Here is a 21,809-nt window from a genome sequence, read left to right as displayed (position 1 = left end):
ATCACCGACTCGGGGGGCGCCGGCGTGGATTTCCCCGCACCCGGACGAGACCGAGCCGAAGCCCCCGCAAGGCTACGTCGTGAGCTTCGTGCGCCTCCACGAGCGAGGCTTCGGCGTCCCCGTCAGCAGGTTTATGTGGGCATTGTGCGACTATTACGGAGCAGAGCTGCACAACTTCAGCCCCAACGCCATCTCGCAGGCGGCGGTCTTCGTCGCCGTCTGTGAGGGGTACCTTGGGATAGAGGTGCACTGGGATCTCTGGATCCACCTGTTCCGCGGCGAACTCTTCGTCGAGAGCGGGCGGGGCCAACCGAGGCGGTTCGCGCGCGCCGGCGGCCTGACGTTCCACGTGCGTCACTCCCGAAGGAACCTCTACATCCACAGCAAGATGACGACAAACAACGCCGGGTGGAGCCGATGGTGGTTCTATCTTCGGAACTACAGCGGCGCACTCCCGGCGTTCACCAACAAGGTGCTCCGGGAGCGACCACCGAAGTGGGATTGGGGGGTGTCGCCCCCAGCACAACAAGACAAGCTCGAAGTCCTCACCGACGCACTGGCGCATTTGGCGAGGAAGGGGTTGACGGCAGCGGCCGTTATCGCAAATTTCCACCGGCAGAGGGTGATCCCTCTCGTGGAAAAGGCCCTGCCGATCTTCCAGCTGACCCCCGGGAGCCAGGTGGAGGGCTCGAGGACATCGTTCAAGCTGCTCTCCCACACCGCCGCCGCCCGGAGGGCAAAGTACGCGGTGGCGAAGTTCCCCCAAAATCCCGAGGATCTTTGGAGGATCAAAATGCGCCCCGAGACGGGGTACATTTCTCTGGTAAGTTTTAATTTCGAATCCGCTGTGTGTTGTGTAGCCCCCTTTTCCTGACTCCATCTCGGGCGTGCTTTGCAGGGATTGAGGTGCGGTACCTCAAAGCCTCCGCTCCCGGAACAACGCCTGATCAACCGCCTCCATGCGGAGAAGATGAAAAGGTGGAAGGACGCGGCGGAGGCAAAGGTCGAGAGGAAGAGGAAGAGGAAGGCGAAGCACGACAAGGCGTGCAAGCTTGCTCGCGCGGAGGGGAAACCGCGGCCCGCCACGCCCGAGTCCTCGGAGGGAGACGAGGAGGAGGCCTCGGATGCCGAGGACCACGCTCTGGGGAGCGACGGGGCGGCAGCGGGTGCGAGTCCCCCACCGACCTACCAGCGGGACGATGACGAGGGGGCGCCCACTGCGCCAGAAGAGACGAGGGCCGTGGCGGAGTCATCGGCGAATCCCTCCCTCGAGGGTGCGGAGCGGGAGTCATCCCCGCCGGCAGCCGGTGAGGAGACACCTGCGCCCCAGGTGCTGATCCGTGGCGACGAGGCTGCGGCGGGCGAGGAGTCGTCCATGCTGGCAGCCTCGAGTCACCAGGCCGACAAGAGGGGGGCGCCCTCAGGGCAGTCTTCGAGGGGCGGCACGGTGCCGCGGGCCCGAAGAAGTGCCACGACGAAGCGGAGCATGAGTGCTCGATCCGGGTGAGTAAACTTGGGTTTCTTTTTTGTTGCGTATTCTGTCGATTTCTCGATCTTGTTGTCCTCAACTTGAGTTCCTCGATTTTCAGCCCCGAGGCCGTCGCCAAGGATGCGGTGCAGCTTGCCCCAGCTAAGGCCCTCAAGACCGGGGCACGTAGCACACCGCACACGGCGCCGCAGCCCCTGCCTGTCGTGGACCTCGAGGCGGCGGCCGCGAAGCTACGGGAGGCTATGGCTCGAGGGGCCCAGGCGGCGCAGCAAGCTCGGGCACAAGAGGAGGGGGGCGACGCCGGCCAGAGCGGTGCCGAAGCAGCCGCTCAGGCTGCCGACGCCGAGGAGACCGGTCGGGGCGGCGTGGATGGCGCCGTCCTGGCAGTCACTGAAGTCGAGGCCGGTCAGGGCGATGCGGTTAGCGCCACCCGACCAGACACAGGAGGAGAGACTGGCGGGGGCGCGTAGGAGCGCCCTGCCGACCAAGCAGAGGAGGAGACCCTCGTCCTCGAGCCCCCGAGGGCCGAGGGCGAGGGCGTCGCAGAGGAGGAGACGGCGTTGAGGGCACCGGGGGCAGAGGGAGCCCCCGTTTCGGAGCCCACCGAGGCCCGGGATGAGGGCACCGTCGTGGTGGTGCCCATGCCAACGGCTCAAGGGAGCGCGGCAGTGGTGGTGGAGCTGCCGGATAGCAGCGAGGAGTACTGGGACTCGATGGACATCGACCCCGCTGCTGCGGCAAGCGCCGCCGCGCACATTGCCGAGTTCGCATCGGCCAGCGCGGGTGTGCTCGAGGCGGGGACGTTCGAGGGTCCCCATCACGGGGCGATCGTCCCGTCTGGCCCCCCCTCGGAGTTTCTCCGCAAGGAGCAAGAGGAGGAGGAGGCCTGGAACGCGCAGATGAGCGTTGGTCGCGAGATCTTGCAAGCCCTCGACCGCGCCTTCCAGCTCCACCAGAATACGGATTACCAGGTAAGCCAGGTAAATACTTCCCCCGAAAATTGCTCGGATTCGGTTTAACTTTAATGTGTCTTCACCCACGTCTTTCCTCTTGCAGCGGCTGAGGGAATTCTCGCACGAGAAGAGCGCCGAGATGACTCGGATGTACTCCCAGATGAGCCAGCTTGGGCAGCACAATGCCGAGCTAGTGCTCAAGAACATCGAGGCCAATACTAAAATGGCGGATCTGGGAGCGCGTCAGCAGGCGCTTGAGGAGGACTTGGCGCGGGTAACCGGTGAGCGGGATGTCCAGAGGGCCGCGGCGGAGCAGAAACCTCGGGACGCCGAGGCGCAGGCTGCCGAGCTGCAGCGCCTGTGGGCGGCGCTCGAGGAGAAGACTCGGGAAGCCGAGGCGCAGAGTGCCGAGCTGCAGCACCTCGGGACAGCACTCGAGCAGCAGAAGGCCGAGCTCCTCCACAAGGAGGTGGCCGTGGTTGCGCTCACCGGGACCCTCCGGGAAAAGGGCGAGGCCCACGAGGAGAAGGAGGTGGCCCTCCAGAACATGGGGACCGCCCTCAAAGAGAAGGAAACCTCCTTGTCCTCGCTCGCAGAGGCCGCCCGAGCCCAGAGGGAGGAGGCACAGAGGAACATCACAGGTGAGTACCTTCGAGTTTTCGTCGATTTGTTTCTTTTCATAGCTGACATTGATTTCCTTTGCGCAGAGCTGAGGCAGAAGGTGGCGGACGAGTCCGCGGCGAAGGAAGCGGTCCACACCGCGCTCACGGCGGCGCAGATGGAGTTTGCTGAGCTGGAGCAAACCGCCGTGAGCGTGTGTCAAGAGCTCGAGGAGGAGGGTGCCGTCTCGGGTAGTTTGGTGATCAGCCGCCTGCGCGCGCTGGGCGGTCGGATTGCCGAACACGCCATGAGCACCTTCCGTCTCGGTGTCCTGCGGTCCCTCGCCGCGGCCTCGACGCATTACCTCATGGATCTCCGGAGGGTGTCGTCGGGGTACGTTGTTCCCGATGATGCTGATGCGAACGCCGTGTCGGCCATCATGGACGAAGCCGATGCAGCCGCGGAGGAGTTCGCCACCGTACTCGCTAAGAAGCTCGAAGCCGACATCCCTCCCATTGTTGAATTCGACGTCACTAAAGACCCGCAAGGGGGGATGGTAGCCGCATGTGTTCTTCGAGGGGTGAGATGAAGTGGAGGCCGGCACCGGCACCGGTTTTCATCACCGATCCGTCGAAGTACACAGTCCAGCATTCGCCCTGGATTTGCGGTGGGGGTAGCTGAATGTCCGTCCATTCAGCCACGAAATCGGCCAAGATTTGTGACTTGATTGCTTTGCGGGGGGCGTAGGTGAGAGTCTCTCCCATCAGCTCCACAGACCATTTGGCAATTCTACCCACGGCTTCCCGGTTGTGGGCTATCTCTCCCAAGGGGAAAGACAAGACCACGGTGACGGGATGGGCCTCGAAGTAGTGGCGCAGCTTGCGCCAAGCCAAAACCACTGCGTAGAGTAGCTTCTGAATCTGCGGAGGGGCGGCGCACATGAGTGGGCGTGGAAGTCGTCGTTTTCCCCGAATCGTGGGGTACAGTGGCCGAATACTGTAGGAAGTACACCGTAGGACATGGCGTCAGGCGCGGCGGTCGTCCTGGATATCGTCCTTGGTCCTGCGGAGATCACGCCGGTCGTCCTGCTAGCCCCTGCTCGCGGCGTGGTCGTCGCTGGTGTATGGTCTTCTATATACGGCGCGGTGGCGTTCAGTGGGCCCTGTGGGCCAGGGTCCTGCACGCACCAGCAGTAGCGGTAGCGGGGTGCGCGGCGGTCCCGGACCCCCTGGTCGGAGCGCGGTCGTGCGCACTAGAAGGTCCGGGGGACACGTGGAGGTCCCGGACCCCTTCAGGGGGGAGGTCCGGGATTCCGCCCGTGTGTGCTGGGCGCCCCTCTCTGGGGAAACACATGGCGTCGCTGGACCCCTTCCCAAGTAGGAGGTGGGTCTGGATGGCCGGTGTAGGCAGAATAGTAATCGGGAGCAGTGCCGAGCTTGTCTTGTCCCGCGTCGCAGGTCCCACAGTGTTGCTACAGCATCCGGTATGGAGGGGCGGTGACTGAAGTCGGCGGATGAGACCCCGGTCACATCCACTGTTGGAATGGCGGCCCGACGCCGCCCGTCCTGGGAGCCGTGGAGGAGTGGCTGGCTTTTAATGCCTCCGTACGGCGAGTGGTTGAGCGGCGGGGCCGTTTGTCCCTTATGCCAAGAGGTGGCCTCGAGCGAGATGGAGATGAGTTACACCTTCGAGGGTATGTTTGCTACCCTCGAGCGAGGCGGGGATGTTTCGCCCGCTCGAGGGTAGGTACGCTACCCTCGAGCGAGTCGGAGATGCGGGGCGCAGTCGAGGGGTCTCGACGGGGACCCTCGAGCGAGGCGGAGATCGTCCCGCGGGTTTGAGGGGGATGCGAATGGGCCACACGCTGTGCTTCTTTGAGTCCTTTCCTTTAGATTGGAAGGAGGCCGTGGGCCTTCGTGGGCCCAGTTGCCTTAGCATGTGTTTTGCGTTTTAAGGCAAGCTTAGTACCCCGATTAGGGTGTCCCTAATCGTGGTACCCGACAATGTGTACTGTGCCTTATGTTTTCTGGATGCTAATCCTTTTTTTATTCATATAGTTACCTAGTTAGTTGTTTGATTTGTGGTTTTTCTTGCAAGTCCAAATCGTAAAATTTGGCACCATGAAGCGGATCTGTTAGTGCCCTTTATTCAACCAATGTATGCTTTTTTCATGGTTATATGTAAAGAATAATTAATTTAATCCATGAGCAAATGTATCACGGTTGGTATTGTAAAGAAAAAATAATTTAATCCATGAGCTGACGCATCCACACATTGATAGAAACAAATGGAATTGGATGAGTCGTCACATTAGGGCACATGCATGGCGTAATTTTGTACTCCGCTAGCTTACTGCGACAAATGATTTTCAGTACTGAATTCATCAAACGCCCCCGTGGATAAGATGTAACCACCGTCACAGCTCCCGAGAAAATCGCATCTTCGTAGCGACAGGGAACCGCACTGAGCCACTTCCGCAGAGAAAAACCAAAAACACTAGCAGGCGGCCGCGAGCAACGCGCTCGCGTGTGCGCCAGAGATCGGCTCGGGCATGGAATAACTATTCCATAGTTAGGGTATGAAATATTCCATATCCAGAGTATAGAATAATACTGTCATATATATATATATGGCCGATCTATTCAGCTCGCTACGAGCTGAATAACAATTCAACGCGCACGGTGGCGCACTCGCCGGACTTCTTACGTGATGAAATTACTGCCATGCACCATCTCGGCTGTGTTTCCCATGGGAAAAGTACTGTAGCGATGAATTCGTTTGTTTATGGTAAATATTATTCTACCATGATCTAACTAAGCTCAAAAAATTGGTCTCGCAACGTACATCAAAACTATGCAATTAGTTTTTTTATTTACCTATATTTAGTACTTCATGCATGAGTCATTTATTATATTTAATGTTTCGATGTGATGGAGATGTGATGAAAAATTTAGAAAGTTGGGAGGAATTTGGGTATCTAAACACACCCCTCGTAGTAAAGGTTGTGAGTGCCTTGATGTTGGTCCGACTCATTTAAGGATCGGCCAGGCACCGCCCCCACTTGATGTGAGTGCCTTGATGTTGGTCCCTTTTATTGCTCCCCATCTGTCCCATTTATTGCTTGCTTGACTAGGATGCATGCAGCCTTCAGCGCATCCTCACACAATTTGAGTTGACCAGCCGTCCCGTGCGGTGCGATCACCGGATAAGTTGCTGTCGCAGATACTGTGGCGGTGCACATCCAATAAGATCCTCTCCGTGCTTCTCTCTCCTTCACGTGTAGTTCTCTGTTCCATCGTGAGCTCTCCTCTGTCCTCTCTCCTGTGCTCTCTCCCTCTCCTCTCTGTCTACCTGCAGCTTGGGCATCGACGCCAACGGGGACGGCGGCCGCAGCACCGCGCGCGACGGCAACTCGAGCGCCCCGGACGCCGGCTCCAACTCCTTCGCGGCGACCGCGGGCATGGGGAGCGTCAGCAACAAGCCTGGCAGCAGCATCGTCGCCACGGGGAGCGCTGCCGCCAGAGGCTCAACGCCCTCCGCAACATCGTCCCCAATATGGTGCGTGTTGAACTGATTGATTGGTTGCCGTGTCAATCGAGACCTTCCTTTGTTGTTCGGGTGTTCATCATCATCTAACTAAAGTGTGCATCCCCAGGGACGCCATCGAGTATATTCTGCAGATGCAACAGCTCGAGCGCGGCGGCCGCGTGGGCGCGGCGGCCAGCAGGCCCGGCCTCCTGCGGCTTGGGGCGACGGCGCAGGTGGCCTCCTTGTCGAGCTCGTCGAGGAGGTCGTGCGCGTCATCCTTGGCCTCGAGGAAGCACTCGAGAGTGGCGGCGCAGTGAGGCACGCACCTCTTTGTCTGGGTGCCCGTTCTGGAGGAGCACGTCGTCCTACTGCGGCGGCCGCGGGAGGCGGCAGTGGCCACGGCGATGAGCAGCGGTGGAGCGGCGGCTTTTTTTTATTTTTAAATCAATTTGCACCCGTTCCTATAAATCAATTTTTTAGGAACAGGTGGGGCATCATCTGTCCCTAAAAATATATTTGTAGGGTGGGTGAGGAGGTCACCCGCCCCAGTTATTTTTAGTTGCGAAAAGTAGGGGCGGGTGCGGCATTTATCCCTAGAAATGTGATTTTACCCGCCCCTATAAACTGTTTCTGTAGTAGTGTGTAGCTCTAACATAAGTCAAACTACAACTCTTGCACAAATACAATCGCAGCAGAAAAAATAAAGAAAATCAAAGAATCAGAATTGTGTTTATGTTAAAAACACATGTGATGTGTTTATATTTGAAAACATTCAAAATGACGTGTGACACGAGGCTGATCACGCATCACACAAAAATCATAGAGGCAATGCAACAACATTCGCCACCATGTGGTCATGCATGCTGTCGCACAATGTCATTGTCTGACATGTAGCACTACTCTCAGGAGCGGCTCGAGATAGATGTATGCCTCTCCTGACCGCCTGCATTAATAAATATTTATTATGCTATCAAAACTATAGAATATGAAAACTGTAAAAAAATATACTACTCTAAGCCGTGAAGCAAATACTATATACTCAAAATTGTGAATTTACTATCTGAATATGAGCAAAAAATACTACTCTGATTTATTGAAAATACTACATAAAATTATTTGTAACTAAGAGGAGTAATTAATATTAATTCAAGTAAGGAATTACCAAAATTGTTTTAAAGTAAGAGGAGTAATATCCAAAGAGGTAATCAGCCCGTGCATGCGTCTGCCCCTGAATCCTTCTAGCTTGCGGCTTATGTAACAGAAGTGCATACTATTCTAAATTGTGAAATTACTGACCGAATATGAACAAAAGTACTTCTCTAAATACTTAAAAATACTACTTGAAATTTTTTTTAAATTAAGAAGTGTAATATTCAAAGAAGTAATCATCCCATTCATGTGACTGCCCCTGAATCCTTCTAGCTTGCAGCTTATCTAACATAAGCACATACTACTCTAAATTGTAAAGTTATACTACCTGGATATGAACAAATTACTACTCTAAATTATGGAAAAATGCTACATATTTCTTAAAATTAAGAGGAGTAATATTCGAAGAAGTAATTATCAAAATGCTACATTGTATATGGGTACAAACAAGCAGTAATTTTTCAATCTATTGGATACAATCTGAGTACGTACATACTAGTGTATCTAACCACTACCAGATAAGATCAATCAGAGCATGAATAGTTTGGTTGGTTTGCGATGGAATAATGCAGAAAGATAATACTTAAAAGGCATACACGCACAGGGGAGCGAAGCTTTTGCCTGCCTTCAGCGGTTTGTCATTTGATTAGCACATCCAAGTCACAATTAGAGAAATGGATTAGCAAACAAAACACATAAGAGAGGTGTCACTCGCCAGTCACCATCCCGAGAGAGGCGCATCAAGGACACCTCTCTAGCTAACGTCCTCCATCTCTTCATCAAAACGAGAGAAAGAAACAATGAATTTCTCTTGTCGTTATGTAAATTCATAAACGCACAGAGAAGTGGGAACCTAACCTAAAGATCTTCATTCGTGCAAGGATCATATACGCGTGCAAACAAGGACAAGGTTGCCACCGTGGATCAGGTGAATCAGGTGGTTACTGCGCAAGCATACAATGCGATTGTTCCAATTAACGGTTGATCAAATCTCCAGAACTGAAGATGACTGTGGTGGGATCGAACAAGCATGTAGGTGTGGTTGAACTCACCTGGTTTCTGCCAGAGGTTGAGCCGATGGCAGCCAATGGCTCCGACTAGCCGGCAGCGGTGGTGGTCGAGCCCCACCAGGTGGAGTACACCTGAATCATGGCTATGCCCAGTCGATGACGGTGCTGGCATCCCAAATCACAACTTGATGAAGCATCGGGTGGGGACAGGGGAGCGAGGGATCCGACGTCATGAGTCTCCAATGGTCCATCGGAGCCTCTAGGGATGAGCATCTCCAGTGGTGAGTTTGCAGGAGCCCCTAGGTGGTGAGGGAGAGAGAGGGTGGCAATTAACGAGGGAGAGAGGAAATTAGGGGAGGAAAAGCCGCAACTGCATTTGCAGCAGAAGGTATTAATGGCCCAATCCTCGAGTCTCCAACCATCCCCATATTCTATCCAAAACGAGTGATGTTGGCAACATGGACAGTAAAAGGTTCTGCATCTAATTACTCATTTAGATTGGAGTTTTTAGAGCATCTCCAAAAATTTGGCAAATGGAGTTGGCATCCTTGATTTTTGGCAAAAACATTTAAAATATCCCTCCAATAGTTTGGCAAACGACTTGTCAAAATATGGCAACTTGGCAAAAATCCTCCCTCACAGTGCATATTTAGCAACTTGGCAAAGAGCTTGGCAAATCCTCTCCCTGCTTGCATGCTGCGTACTGACCATGAAAATAAAGTCTTCTCCCTGCTTGCATGCTGCCTATTGCCTTTTTTTTCATTTTGCCAAGTCCGAAATAGCAAACTATTTGAGAGGAACTATTTTTTTACTTGGCAAATAGTTTTGGGAATTGACAAATCACAAAATTTGCCAAGTAGAATATGGAAAACTTTTGAAGATGCTCTTACTCTCTCTAGTGGGTGCCTTGTCAATTTGTGGGTGTTCAAGCCCATTGATTGCGGTGACTACATTTCTGCCACGAATTTAAAAAGAGCGGTGCTTTTACTGGTTCGTTGGAGCGGTGATGGCGCCGCCGGCGCGCTGAATAATGGTGCTTTTACTGGCTCGTAGGAGCGGTGATGGCGCCGCCGGCGCGCTGAATAATACCAAATAGACAATAGGAAAGGCTTAAAAGCGAACACTTAGTTAGAGAGAAACAAGGAAATACATGCATGATGTCGTAGGAAAGAAAGGAGAAAAAGAGTATTGCAATGAAATGTCCTTTTACAGCGCATAATAATACCACTTTAGTCCCTGAACTATAAAGCCCGGCTAAATTTGGTCACTGAACAATTAAAACGTCCAATTTAGACCCTGAACTATCCTAACCGGCTCAACTTCACTACTACAGAAATCTTTTTCGAGGCAGTTAGAAATAGTTTTTCGAGGCGGTCTGGCCCAACCACCTCGGAGGCATCATCACCATAAATAGAGCATTAACAGAGGCGGTTTCCGCCCGTCTCGATTAATCAAATAAAAAGAACAAAAAAGAAGAAAGCCCATGGACAAGCCCAGCAAGCTCATCCACAGGCCCGCCAAGCCCATCCACGCGCCGCCGTTGGGAGGCCAGATCCGACCTCCACACCACCGGATCCGGCCTCTGCGCCGCCGCCGGAGTTGAAGGCCTGCTCGTCCTTGTCGGATCCGCGCTGGAGGAGTGGGGGCGCCACCGAATCCAAGGTGGGGGCCAGACAATCCGCCGCCGGAGATGAGGTGGGGGCCGGATCCCCTGTCGGAGACGATGTGGGGGCCGGATCCGCCGCTTGTGGGAGAGGCAGGCCAGAGTTGAGAGAGTGAAAGGAGGGAGGGAGAGCACATGTGAGGGAGGGAGAGTGCGGCCACCGCCTGCCTGAGAGGAGAGAGAGAGAGTGCAGATAGAACCTAGCTAATGGGCTTGCTGGGCCTCAGCTATATTAACACAGGCGGGCATGCATAAAGATGACTGCCTCAAAAATAAAGCATTTTTCGAGGCGGTTGTTTGTTAGACGACCACCTCCCTAAATCGATTTTCCAGGCGGTTAAGTGTGACCGCCTCAGTTAATGAAAAATTACCTCCTCGGTTAATCGCAGGCATTAACCGAGGCGGTTCGAAATCGTGCCTGCCTCTGAGGGCTTTTTTAAAGGTCACGATTATTGTTTTTTTAGTAGTGTTCATCCTTGAATTCGACATGGCATGCCCCGTAGGCTCCTCTAGTCACCGCACAGTCAGCTTGGGTGTGAAATACTCTTTTTACCCTTCATCCATATATAGAGCAGGTTTAACACAGGCAGCTTCCAGCTCGCATCGAGCCAAACCGCTCCCTCCTCAGGTCGCCGCTCCCTTCGCCACCCTGTCCCTGCCAGTACGCCGCCCCTCCCAGCCAGCTCGGCTCAGTGTAGGTGGAAGCTATCGCTGCCCCCTCGCCACCCTATCCCTGCCAGCACGCCGCCCCCTCCCAGTCAGCTCGGCTCAGTGTGGGTGGAAGCTGCCTCTACGGATGGAGGGTAAAAAAAATGTATTTCACACCCCAAGCTGACACGTCGGATTCAAAGACGAAGTTGGGCCGGTCGGGATAGTTTAAGAACTAAATTGAATGTTTTTATAGTTTAGGAATCAAATTGAGCTGAGTCCAGTTTAGGGATGATTTTGACTATTTTGCCTTTTATACTGGGGCATGAAAAATATTCCATACTAAACTTTCCTAAATAAAAGAGGAAGAAGAACCCATGATGATTCAGTTACCACGGAAAGAATTATAATTGTTTTGAAGAAATAGAATTAGTGATCAATTTCTGTAATAGTTAATTAGATTAGTCATTAGCCGGTTACCTTTTATGAAAGGGCCATCACAAAAAAGACAATCCACGGAAGGGCCAACTCACGAAGGGGCCATACCGAAAGAGCATGTCCCTTCGGCCTCTCTTGGTTCTGTATATAAACAAAGATCTCTATCAATCTCAATCATTCATTCCCTAAATTCTCAAATTCTCTCGCTCTCTCTCTCTCAATTCTACTCTTAACACGTTATCATACACTTTGCTCTCTACTGGGCACAAACAAAGAACTCGCCGAGGCAGAACTCGAAGAGTTCAGCCTCCAGGGAACTCGGCGAGAACTCTCGCAAGAAAGAAACAGGCAGAAACTACGCCACGAAGCTTTAACGAGCACAACTCGACGAGAACAACAACAACGAGAAAAGGATAGAGGCCACGAGGCCGAAACTATGATGAGTAAGATGAACCCACTGACTTACGTCTCTTTGCATCCTTCCTCTCGCCGCCTGTGCACTGGACGTCGCCGTCATCACTTCCAGAAGAGAGGACGCTGCATCTTCACCCTGCATGGCCGGCGTCTCACAGGACGCCATCATCGCCATGGACGCCGTTTCCGCGGTGGTCGCGGCCGCCGCTTCACCGGTAGTCAGGGGCGCTGGATGCCTAGCCATCTGAGTCCTCACCGTCGATGAGGAGCCTGGCACAACCACTGAACCGATGAGGAAGCCTGGCACAACCACTGAACCACGCACCACCGGCGGCACGAACGACGCCCCTCTTCACCTGCCTGCGTCCTCCGTCGCGGGGCGGCCTCGCAGGGAGTGCCACCGAAGGCCGGGCTCGGCGCAAAGGGACGTCGACGGCGCCGGCAAGGCGCACCGGCGTCGCACACCGGCCGCGGCGGCGCATCGGGCCGACGGCCCTCGGCCACGGCGCGCACATGGATTGGAGCTCCCCTCCGACCATTGAATCGGCCATGGCCGGCGCACGAGGGGGAGGGGCGGAACCGAAGAAGAGGAGAAGGGGGCGCTGGGCGACGTCCCCGGCAGCGGCGGCGGCGCAGAGGCACACGGCAGCGGCCGGCATCAGCCAGCGCACATGGGGGCGAGAAGGCGCAAGAATCAAGAGGAAGAAGAGGCGGCGCGCTCGGCAACGGCGCGTGGCGGCCCTCGACGCCGGCGACAGCGCTCGCCGGTGGCACACCATGACGGCGGCGGCAGCGCATCGGCGAAGGGCCGCCGCTCGGGGGTAGGAACGGCGCTCGGAGGCACGGACGGCGGCAGCGGTTCAAGGAGTCGTGGGTTAACCGCCCCTTACCCGTTCTCTTTTACGGGCCCAAGCAGGCCGCGCCCCTGCTTGCTGGCTGGCTCGTCCACAGGCCCAAGCCAAGCCACAAGCCAAGCCACGGCACCAACCGAGCCAATTTCATCCTCTCCCATGGAATTTCACAAAAAGCCCCCAGATTTCTTCTACGAGTATAATTTACATGGTAATCCAAATAAGTAGATTACTAAGGTATTGTATCGTTATGTCCTTAGACTAGATATAACATTGCAATATATTATATTTATAATTGATGATATAAATGTTGTACCTTGTGTTTAAATGACTTATGATGCAAATTATTTACCTAGAGTAAATAGATAGTTTTTTTATACCTATGAGTCTTTAGAAATTACATCATAATATATTATATTGCGGAGATCACTATTTATATATGTTTTCTGTGTCTATGATTTTCTGTTTTAGTCATGGACTTTAACAGTATTTGTATAGTAGTGTTTTTACACCTATACATTATTTGCTTTCGAGACCAGAAAATTGTATATCTAAACACAAAGAATTTATCAATTTTGTTGCTTGGCAATTATTTTTAATTGCAATAAAATCAGATCCTCTTAATTAAGTGATGCTTAATTAATGACGATTTTATTTAGGCTCATATTGGCCCAGTCTAGAAAGGCAAAATGGCAGCCAAACCATTTTTGCTAGTCAGGCTAACATAAAAGTGGATTTTTGCTTTGATCCCTACAGGATTTGCGCAAAATTCTGCCATTATCCAACTATAGCACTATGTGCTTAGTAAATTTTCTGTTTCAGTCTCTGCCTTAAACAATATCGATACGGTAGAGTACTTTGTTAACCTTGTTAATTTGGTTTTTTTTCCATAAATTGCATTTTAACAAAGGTTGTTCTTCTTAATTAAGAATTTTTTAATTACTAATGGATTATACAAAATTGTTATATCCATATCTTGGATACATTTGGGATCCTAACACAAGTATTGGAGTCCTAGGCATTGGCTGTGCTTAATTCATATTGAATTATTCAGCCCAGAGACCGTGCCTATGGCAGCGATTATTCGCCCATTGCTGAGAGGTTTACATCATGTTTATCTGAACTTGATGATTACATACATTGTGTTCTCCCAAATAAGTATTTTGAAAATATACGAATGGTACACTTTTATGGTGACTACCATCATTCAATATTAAAGGTTACACACTGGTAGTAGAGTCTTAGGCACTGGCTACGGTATATTCATGTGAATATATCAGCCCAGAGACCATACCCATAGCAGCAATTTATTTGCCTACTATTGAGAGATCTACTCTATGTTTTGGACATAGAGATTATCTATTATGTGTGTACCATATTAATAATGATTGTTTGTGAGGTCTACACATCTTGTGACTACCTCTAACTATTGTGAGGTTTAATGTTTTGTTGACTACCTCCAAATATCCAAAACAAAGTGAAGATATGGACCCCCCTAAATTTTGCATTGGAGATTACAACATCACCATATAATTTTTAATTTACCTTAGGTGTAAATTAATTAAATCAATGGGCTGTCACATGTTGTGGATATTGACTTCAGAGGAGTTTGATGAACTCACTCTAGATGGTATCATTATCCCACATGGACAGTGAAAAATAGCATTGGTTTTATCCCATTGACTAAGGGAAGAATTTCATAAACCTCAATTAGGGGTTGTTTGTTATACATCAAAGATGTTGTAATACTTATTTTCAATGCATAAGTATTGTAGGTATCATATTGATAAATTTGATACTTGATAATATTTACGGATTTCTATATATTAGATGAGAATTTCATTCAATTCTTGTCATATAAAAATATAGATCGTCCGGGAATCATTCTAATGTGGGAATGGTATGTGCCTAGTGGACATTTTTTCCACAAACTCTATAATTGGGGAAGCAAAATGTTCCTGGTTCTTACGACAAGAAGAGGGAATATTTTTGGCCATCGTTGATGCGATGCAATGATAGTTTGATTTGTTCTAGCACTATCATTCTTCCTATGGATATAAGTTAACAAACAAGGATATTTAATTATATCCTAATTCGACTCATATCTTATCAAATTATAGAGATATCCAAATATGTTTTCGTTTCGAAACACAAAAAGATAATATTGGATATAGCATATATGTAATGAGATAAGTCTCATTTTGATTGTATTATGCATACAATCATTCCAGTACAAGATGTTGCGTATAAGATAATTTTCACACTATTGATGCATTCCAAATTTGGAATGATCAACTTGCCCATCCTATGGGATTAGTTGAAAAATTATTAGCAATTCTATGGGTCATATTTTTCCAAAAGTGTGGTTACGATAAGTGCCACAGTGAAACAGATTTTAAGACCCTCTTATCTTAAAATCATATTTTAATGTCTTCGATTCCTTTATCATATTCAAGAGAATATGTTTGGGTCTGATACAAACATTTTTGTATGGACAGTTCAGGAATTTCATGGTTGTAAAGATTCATCTATAAGATGATCTAGAGTGTGTGAAGTATCCACACTCAGCCATGCATTTGGTAAATAATGGCTCAAGATGTGAGCTCATTATCCTGAACACTACTAAATTTATATGCCTCAAAATGATTGTTTTGACCTTAGAATTTAGTTAAATATCCAAAAGGATAAATGAAATCTATGAGAAAGACATCAAAATAATATAGGACCACTGTTAGAGAATTAATATTTACCAACTTCATGTTGGGGTCAGATAGATTTACACACTCCTAACTTATGATTAACTGCATATCCCCTATACGCATTTAGTACGTGGGAATCCATGAAGATTTCCTATTTGCGTAAGATTGGGTTACGTTGTATACGTACCAATCTCACCACCACAGCATACATTGATGAGTACACACAGAAAATTTGGGATCAACATAAGATTTCAATCTCCGTCAATCGTTGAGTATCTAGAACCTCTCATGCAGGACCTACTTACGGCCCGTACGCTGGGTTTATTTTGATAACGAGCATTTCCAGGCATTAGGGGGAGATTTGAAGTATCATATATAATGCCAGAAAATTATTTGGAATGCTTAAGGCATTTCAAGCTCAGGATCACGTACTAAATGAACTGACTTTTGAGTTCAAAGAACTATTGATTTGAAACATATTGCAAATAAACTGTCAAATGCATTTACTGATTACTCCTTTGCATGTATGTGCCAGAAAGAGTGGAGGTACCAAATAAAACCACTCAAGCTCAGGATCACGTACTAAATGAACTGACTTTTGAGTTCAAAGAACTATTGATTTGAAACATATTGCAAATAAACTGCCAAATGCATTTACTGATTACTCCTTTGCATGTATGTGCCAGAAAGAGTGGAGGTACCAAATAAAACCACTCAACTCACAATTGTAAATAAGAGGGGGAGAAGTATGGCCATAAAGCAGGATTATTCATGCTAGCAATAGAAGGCTTTCCTTTTAAGATAGTAAATGCAGGTCAACCTATGGTTGGCAACACCTTGTGGGTAAATATTGGTTATTACCCAGTGGATGAATGTCATCCACAAACCTAGCTTAGAGGTGCACATAAATACTGATGCTAGGATATCGGAAAGCCATGACTCTCGTTTCAGGAAGTCACGATGAGTCGTTAATGGTACTTTTCAGTATTGATAGACTGAAAAGAACATATTTCTCTGAATAAATTCTATACAACATTCCAAGTCATCCAGTTAATAAGACATGGCAGAGTGTTTTGAACACTCTTATTGGAACTTGTTGAATGAAGTAATACATACAGAGATAGTCTTGCTCCAAGAAGAGATGTTTTAGCCTATGGAGCTAACATCTTAAGGTATCTTTACTGTGGGATACATAAGTGTTTTCATCCTAGAATGGATTGAGAACATATGGTGGTGAGATACAAAGATGGACTAGTAGCACAAGGGGTTTACGCAAAGCCCAGGCATTGATTTTCAATGCAAATTATTCTCTTAAATAATCATTATAAATTTCCGATACTATCTTTTGATTGGCAGTACAAAAGCATCTATCTTTGCGGTTGATAGTTGATAGATGTAGTGATTGTATATATTTATATAATCACTTGGTTTGGTATACTTGTGAAGCTTCCGGGAAGGAGTTCACATACCCAACCCTCATACATAAAATCGCAACATATATTGTGTATTGCTTAAGTCAATATATGGCTTAAAGCAGTTAAGTCAAATTTGGTACAATCGACTTTATGTGTATTCCTTAAACTTAAGGGATACAAGATTGATTACACGTGGGTGTTCATTTTACTATCCTTGATTGGACTTCATAGTCTTATATGGTGGTCAATAATCTTGACACCATTAGTAATGAATACACATTAATAGCGCAGGATAATCTAAAGGCGAAGTTTAAGATGGAAGATACAGACTAAACCAAGACATTATTTTGTGTTTATGATCTAAGCATCTTCTCTCAGGGTTTTGTACAAAGCTTCTATATCCAGATCATATTGAGCGATTCAATATGAAGGTATCCTATGGCTGTCCTACCTCTAGAAGAGAGAAAGATTATTGTATACCATAGTGATTGAGATGAGATACTAGGACATACGGTTCATTATCTCTGTGCTATTGATGCACTAATATATCTTGCAAAAGTTTCCGGTCGGATATTATCTTTGCAAAGATTTACTATCTAGTAGCAACGCTAGTCCAACCAGATATTGGTAGATTGGAATTAAGAGTATCTTTTGATATCTCAAATAGCACATGTGATCTTGGTATAATCCATGATTAGATTATGTGGATATAATGATTCTGGTTATCTCTAAGATCCCAAAATCCAGATCATTGGAAGACTTAATGTACATATAGAAATATCATTTTATAATAGTCTTTAACTAGACATTTAATGGTCAATTCCACTAATCATTCTGATATTGTATTGCACAAGGCTTCACATGAATATGTATAGCTTGACAGAATGATATATCACATACTGAAGTTATGTGGTATTGATTCTATTGAATCAATAGTCATTACCTATAAAGGTAATGCAACTTGTGTTGTGTAGATGAAGACAATTTACACTTAGTGTAATATTTTTGCACTAAGATGGTTTGGCTCCATAGGTAATATGGATATATGAACATTTGCAAACTAAGTGATGTGATAATCTCGCTGAAATATTCACAGTCTACCATACTCCACATTTTTTATGTGTTGAGTACATTGGTATGAATTTAATTTGAGATTTGCAAGTATTAGGGGGAGTGTCTCTCCGAATAGTAACTTGTTCCAAACATCATATTGCGCTCTTTTCTTTCTATGAGTTTTTCCCTTGGGTATCTCATATAAAGTTTTTAAAGAGGCAATATCAACACAAGGTTATGTCATATCATCTATTTTTCCCCACGGGGTTTTTTGGTGGATGATACTCAGACATAACATGCATTGTACTCTTTTCTTTATGTGAGTTTTTTTTAGGTTTCTCATATAAAGTTTTTGATGAGACAATGCCAGCGCAAAGGTATATGGTATATCATCTATTTTCCTCACAGGGGTTTTCGGAAGATGATATTAGAAGCATATTGACCATAGGGTCAATGTGTTATTAGACTAAGACTTTGGGTTTATCTCAAGGGTCTACTAACATTGATAATTGTATATTATGGTGTTTCTCCTTATTTTTTCCACTGGGTTTTAAGGAATTTTGTCTGATATACCGGTATTACTTTAGTTTTTCCATAGAGTTTTCCAAAGATTCTCTTCATATTTTTCCTGAAAGGTTTTTGGGGGAGTAATATATATATCGCATCTCCTGATTTTTTTTATAGGGTTTTCAAGGAGTTATTTGATTGATTACAAAATCACAAGAAGAGCAAATTGATTACAAGACCACAAGAAGAAGAAAATTGATCAAGGGGGAGTGTTATGAAAAAATAGAATTAGTGATCAATTTCTGTAATTGTTAATTAGATTAGTCATTAGGCGGTTACCTTTCATGAAAGGGTCATCACGAAAAGGGCTATACCGAAGGGGGCATGTCCCTTCTGCCTCCCTTGGTCTTGTATATAAATAATGATCTCTATCAATTAATACAATCATTCATTCCCTAAATTCTCTTGCTCTCTCGATTCTACTCTTAACAATAATGGCAATATTTATTGTGGTGGCATCTTGAATACCACTTCCCAACTATGTGAATGTTGTTTGGAAATTGCGATGAAGGTTCGGCATTTTGACACGTCACCGTGAATTGAGAGACAGCAAAGCTGCAACAGAATCACTGCGCCACTATTCATGCTTCGTCGTCCAATGCACCATATGTCCGCTGGTGTTTACCTTTCTCCACCGCTAAGGATATTTTCAGCTCTTCCCTAATTAAAAAAAAAGGATATTTTCAGCTCTGGATTCTTTTAGAATAGTGCAAAAAAGTTGAATTCATAACTGGACTACTGGAGTTATCAGTAATCCTGATTCTACTTTTTGATGCATTGAAAGTGAAACTTCACGTTAGCCAAGCACCTTTTGGTAAAATAAATAGTCACTAGCAATGAAACTGTGATGGCCACAAGATTTCCGAGGTCTTGAATTCGCAAACGCAGATTTTATGTATCCAGTAGAAAGAAACATATATCAAGATTCTTTTCTCATACTATCTTTTGTGGAAAATGAAGATATTGGAGCAACAAAATGTCATGGGTGACTCATAGTGACGCTATTTTTTTTATTTTATTCAAATCCTTTGCATGCAGTTCCGTACTGAGCTTCAGCTTTTGCCAACATTTTCTGGGGGATTGCATGAATAGGTTGGCCGGGTCCTGCCGATCCTCTTTGTCAGTTCACCTGTCATTTGACCCCCAGCAGAGACAAAAGATTCAGCCATCGCCAGTATCTCTAATCCACAGGAGGGTACCAAACCTTCACCAAATCGAAAAAGAGAGCTAGATCGATGCCCAGATCCACCATTAATGTAATCGGTGGAACTGATGATCAGTTCGCGCGTACACGTACGTGATGCCAATTAAATCTCCATCGCTTTTTTTTTTCCTGTTGCAACGGCCGGCTTTGCTAGCAATCAGCCAGCTTGCTAGATAGCCCATGCCAAGCGTGAGGGCCCAATATAAATTCGCCGAAAAGGTGGAAACTTTTTCTCGATCTGTTGCAATGCATGCCTTTTTCTCCCCTCCACGCATTCTTCTATCCGGCGGCCTATCTATATCTAAGCTGCAACCACCGTACCGTACATGAGGCCAGGCTTCTTGATTTTACTTGCTATATATAATTATATATATACGTCTAAGTATCTGCCATATACGTCCAAATATCGGCAGATACTTATATATATAGATCTATATATATGTTGCTTGTGCGCTTGTGATTGTTCCTTGTGAGATCCATCTAGGTTTCTTGTGCCTGCTAGCTACCATGGCGGTAGCTCACCTTCTTCTCCAACACTCCGTTGCCAATGCTGCTAGGAACAGGGTGGTTCCTCCTGCCATTCTCCTGATTCTTCAGCTTCTTTGCGGAGGTCTGGATCGGAATTAATTCTTCCACACAAACTTCAATTCCATGTTTTTTTTTCTCATTGTGGCAACAATTTTCGCGGAGAACGAACATCTAAGATTCGACATTTATTTCTGATCTGCATGTGAAAAAAAATGAAAGATTCATTTTTGGTTTTCTAATCTTGAGTTTATTGTTCAACTGACTTTTAGTACGCTTAATTCTCGATCGAATGTTTTCTTTGTTTTCGTTTCTTCAGGAATTTCTCCATTGTTTTTCCACTATGAATGCAACTAAAATGCGTCGTTTTGGATAATGTGCAGCGCTGGGCGCTGACGGCGCGACGTCGTTCCGCTTCACCAACGCCTGCCATAACCCGGTGTGGGTGGGCGCGCTCCACGGCGCGAGCTCGCCGCCGCTCGCGCGCTCCGGCTTCTACCTGGCGCCGTCGGCCACGTCCCACCTCGACGCGCCGTCGTCCGGGAGCTGGTCGGGCACGTTCTGGGCGCGCACGGGCTGCGCCGTGGACTCCGCCACGGGCCGCTTCTCCTGCGCCACGGCGGACTGCGGCACGGGCGACGTTGCCTGCGAGGGCCGCGGGCCGGCGCCGCCCGTCTCGCTCGTGGAGGTCACCCTCGCCGCGCCGGGCAGCGGCGGGCAGGACTTCTACGACGTGAGCCTCGTCGACGGGTTCAACGTGCCGGTGCGCGTGGCGCCCTCAGGCGGCGGCGGGGACTGCCGGCCGGCGGCGTGCGCGGGGGACGTGAACGCCATGTGCCCCGCGGACCTCCGCGTCGTGGCCGCGTCCGGCGGTGGCGTCGTAGCGTGCAAGAGCGCCTGCAACGCCTACGGCAGCGCGCGCTACTGCTGCACGGGGCAGTACGGCACGCCGGCGGCGTGCGGGCCCACCAGCTACTCGCAGGTCTTCAAGAGCGCCTGCCCGGCGGCGTACAGCTACGCCTACGACGACGCCAGCAGCACCTTCACGTGCTCCGGCGCCTCCAGCTATGACGTCACCTTCTGCCCTGGGAGTTAATTATCAAAGTGATGACCAGAGTGAAAAAGAAAAATTGGTCAAGGAAGATGAGGTTTAATTTGGAGATTATATTCCTTGATATGTTGGTAATAATAATTGAAGAGCTAGCAGTGTTTAGAGCCAGACTAGATATTTCTTTCAAAACTTCCTACATATGGTGGTGCTTCGAGCACGAATGAAGTCAGTAGGAGTACAAGCAATAAGATGTTGATATGCACAGAAGGTAACACACAAAACACATACTGATTTAATTTATTCAATACATACTCTTCATGAAAAGGAGGTGGTTCAACGATATCTTGTACTTCGTATTGAGATATTTTGGATGGTGCTACACTTCAACATCATCTATTTATCACAATCGAATATTTTCGTCGCTTGAAATCACGGAAAATTTCCTCGAAAAAAAAGAAACCACGGAAAATTTCTGACCGACGTGAAATTGCCAGCGGCGAAAACCTTTTGTAGGTGGATTTGTTGGAGCTCCAGTGTACTCCACGGGCTTTA

The 21,809-nt window shown here is 48.0% G+C and overlaps 1 protein-coding gene and 1 long non-coding RNA gene across 2 annotated transcripts; one reads left to right on the top strand and one right to left on the bottom strand.

The window, feature by feature from the left end:
• Positions 1-7,294: 7,294 nt before the first annotated feature.
• On the bottom strand, positions 7,295-12,739 carry LOC120683951. Its single transcript, XR_005679003.1, has 2 exons — positions 11,945-12,739; positions 7,295-7,513 (listed from the first exon to the last, which is right to left on the bottom strand). It is a non-coding gene; the product is annotated as an uncharacterized LOC120683951 (long non-coding RNA).
• A 7,118-nt stretch (positions 12,740-19,857) lies between these two features.
• On the top strand, positions 19,858-21,599 carry LOC120681567 (thaumatin-like protein 1b). The gene is made up of 2 exons (XM_039963095.1): positions 19,858-20,291; positions 20,590-21,599. Exons 1-2 carry the CDS (start codon positions 20,189-20,191, stop codon positions 21,300-21,302), a joined length of 816 nt encoding a protein of 271 aa, XP_039819029.1. The 5' UTR covers positions 19,858-20,188; the 3' UTR covers positions 21,303-21,599.
• Positions 21,600-21,809: the final 210 nt, after the last annotated feature.

The sequence above is a fragment of the Panicum virgatum genome, chromosome 7N, assembly GCF_016808335.1.
Source record: "Panicum virgatum strain AP13 chromosome 7N, P.virgatum_v5, whole genome shotgun sequence".
NCBI classification, from domain to species: Eukaryota; Viridiplantae; Streptophyta; class Magnoliopsida; order Poales; family Poaceae; genus Panicum; species Panicum virgatum.
The sequence above is the reverse complement of the archived record's forward strand: the minus strand, read 5'-3'. Positions and strand labels throughout refer to the sequence as shown.

What these genes read in the sequence shown, in the direction of transcription:
- LOC120681567 (XM_039963095.1), top strand. Translation starts at nt 20,189, where the DNA reads ATGGCGGTAGCTCACCTTCTTCTCCAACACTCCGTTGCCAATGCTGCT. An exon ending in TCTTCAGCTTCTTTGCGGAG is followed by an intron (nt 20,292 to 20,589) that starts GTCTGGATCGGA and finishes GATAATGTGCAG; the next exon opens with CGCTGGGCGCTGACGGCGCG.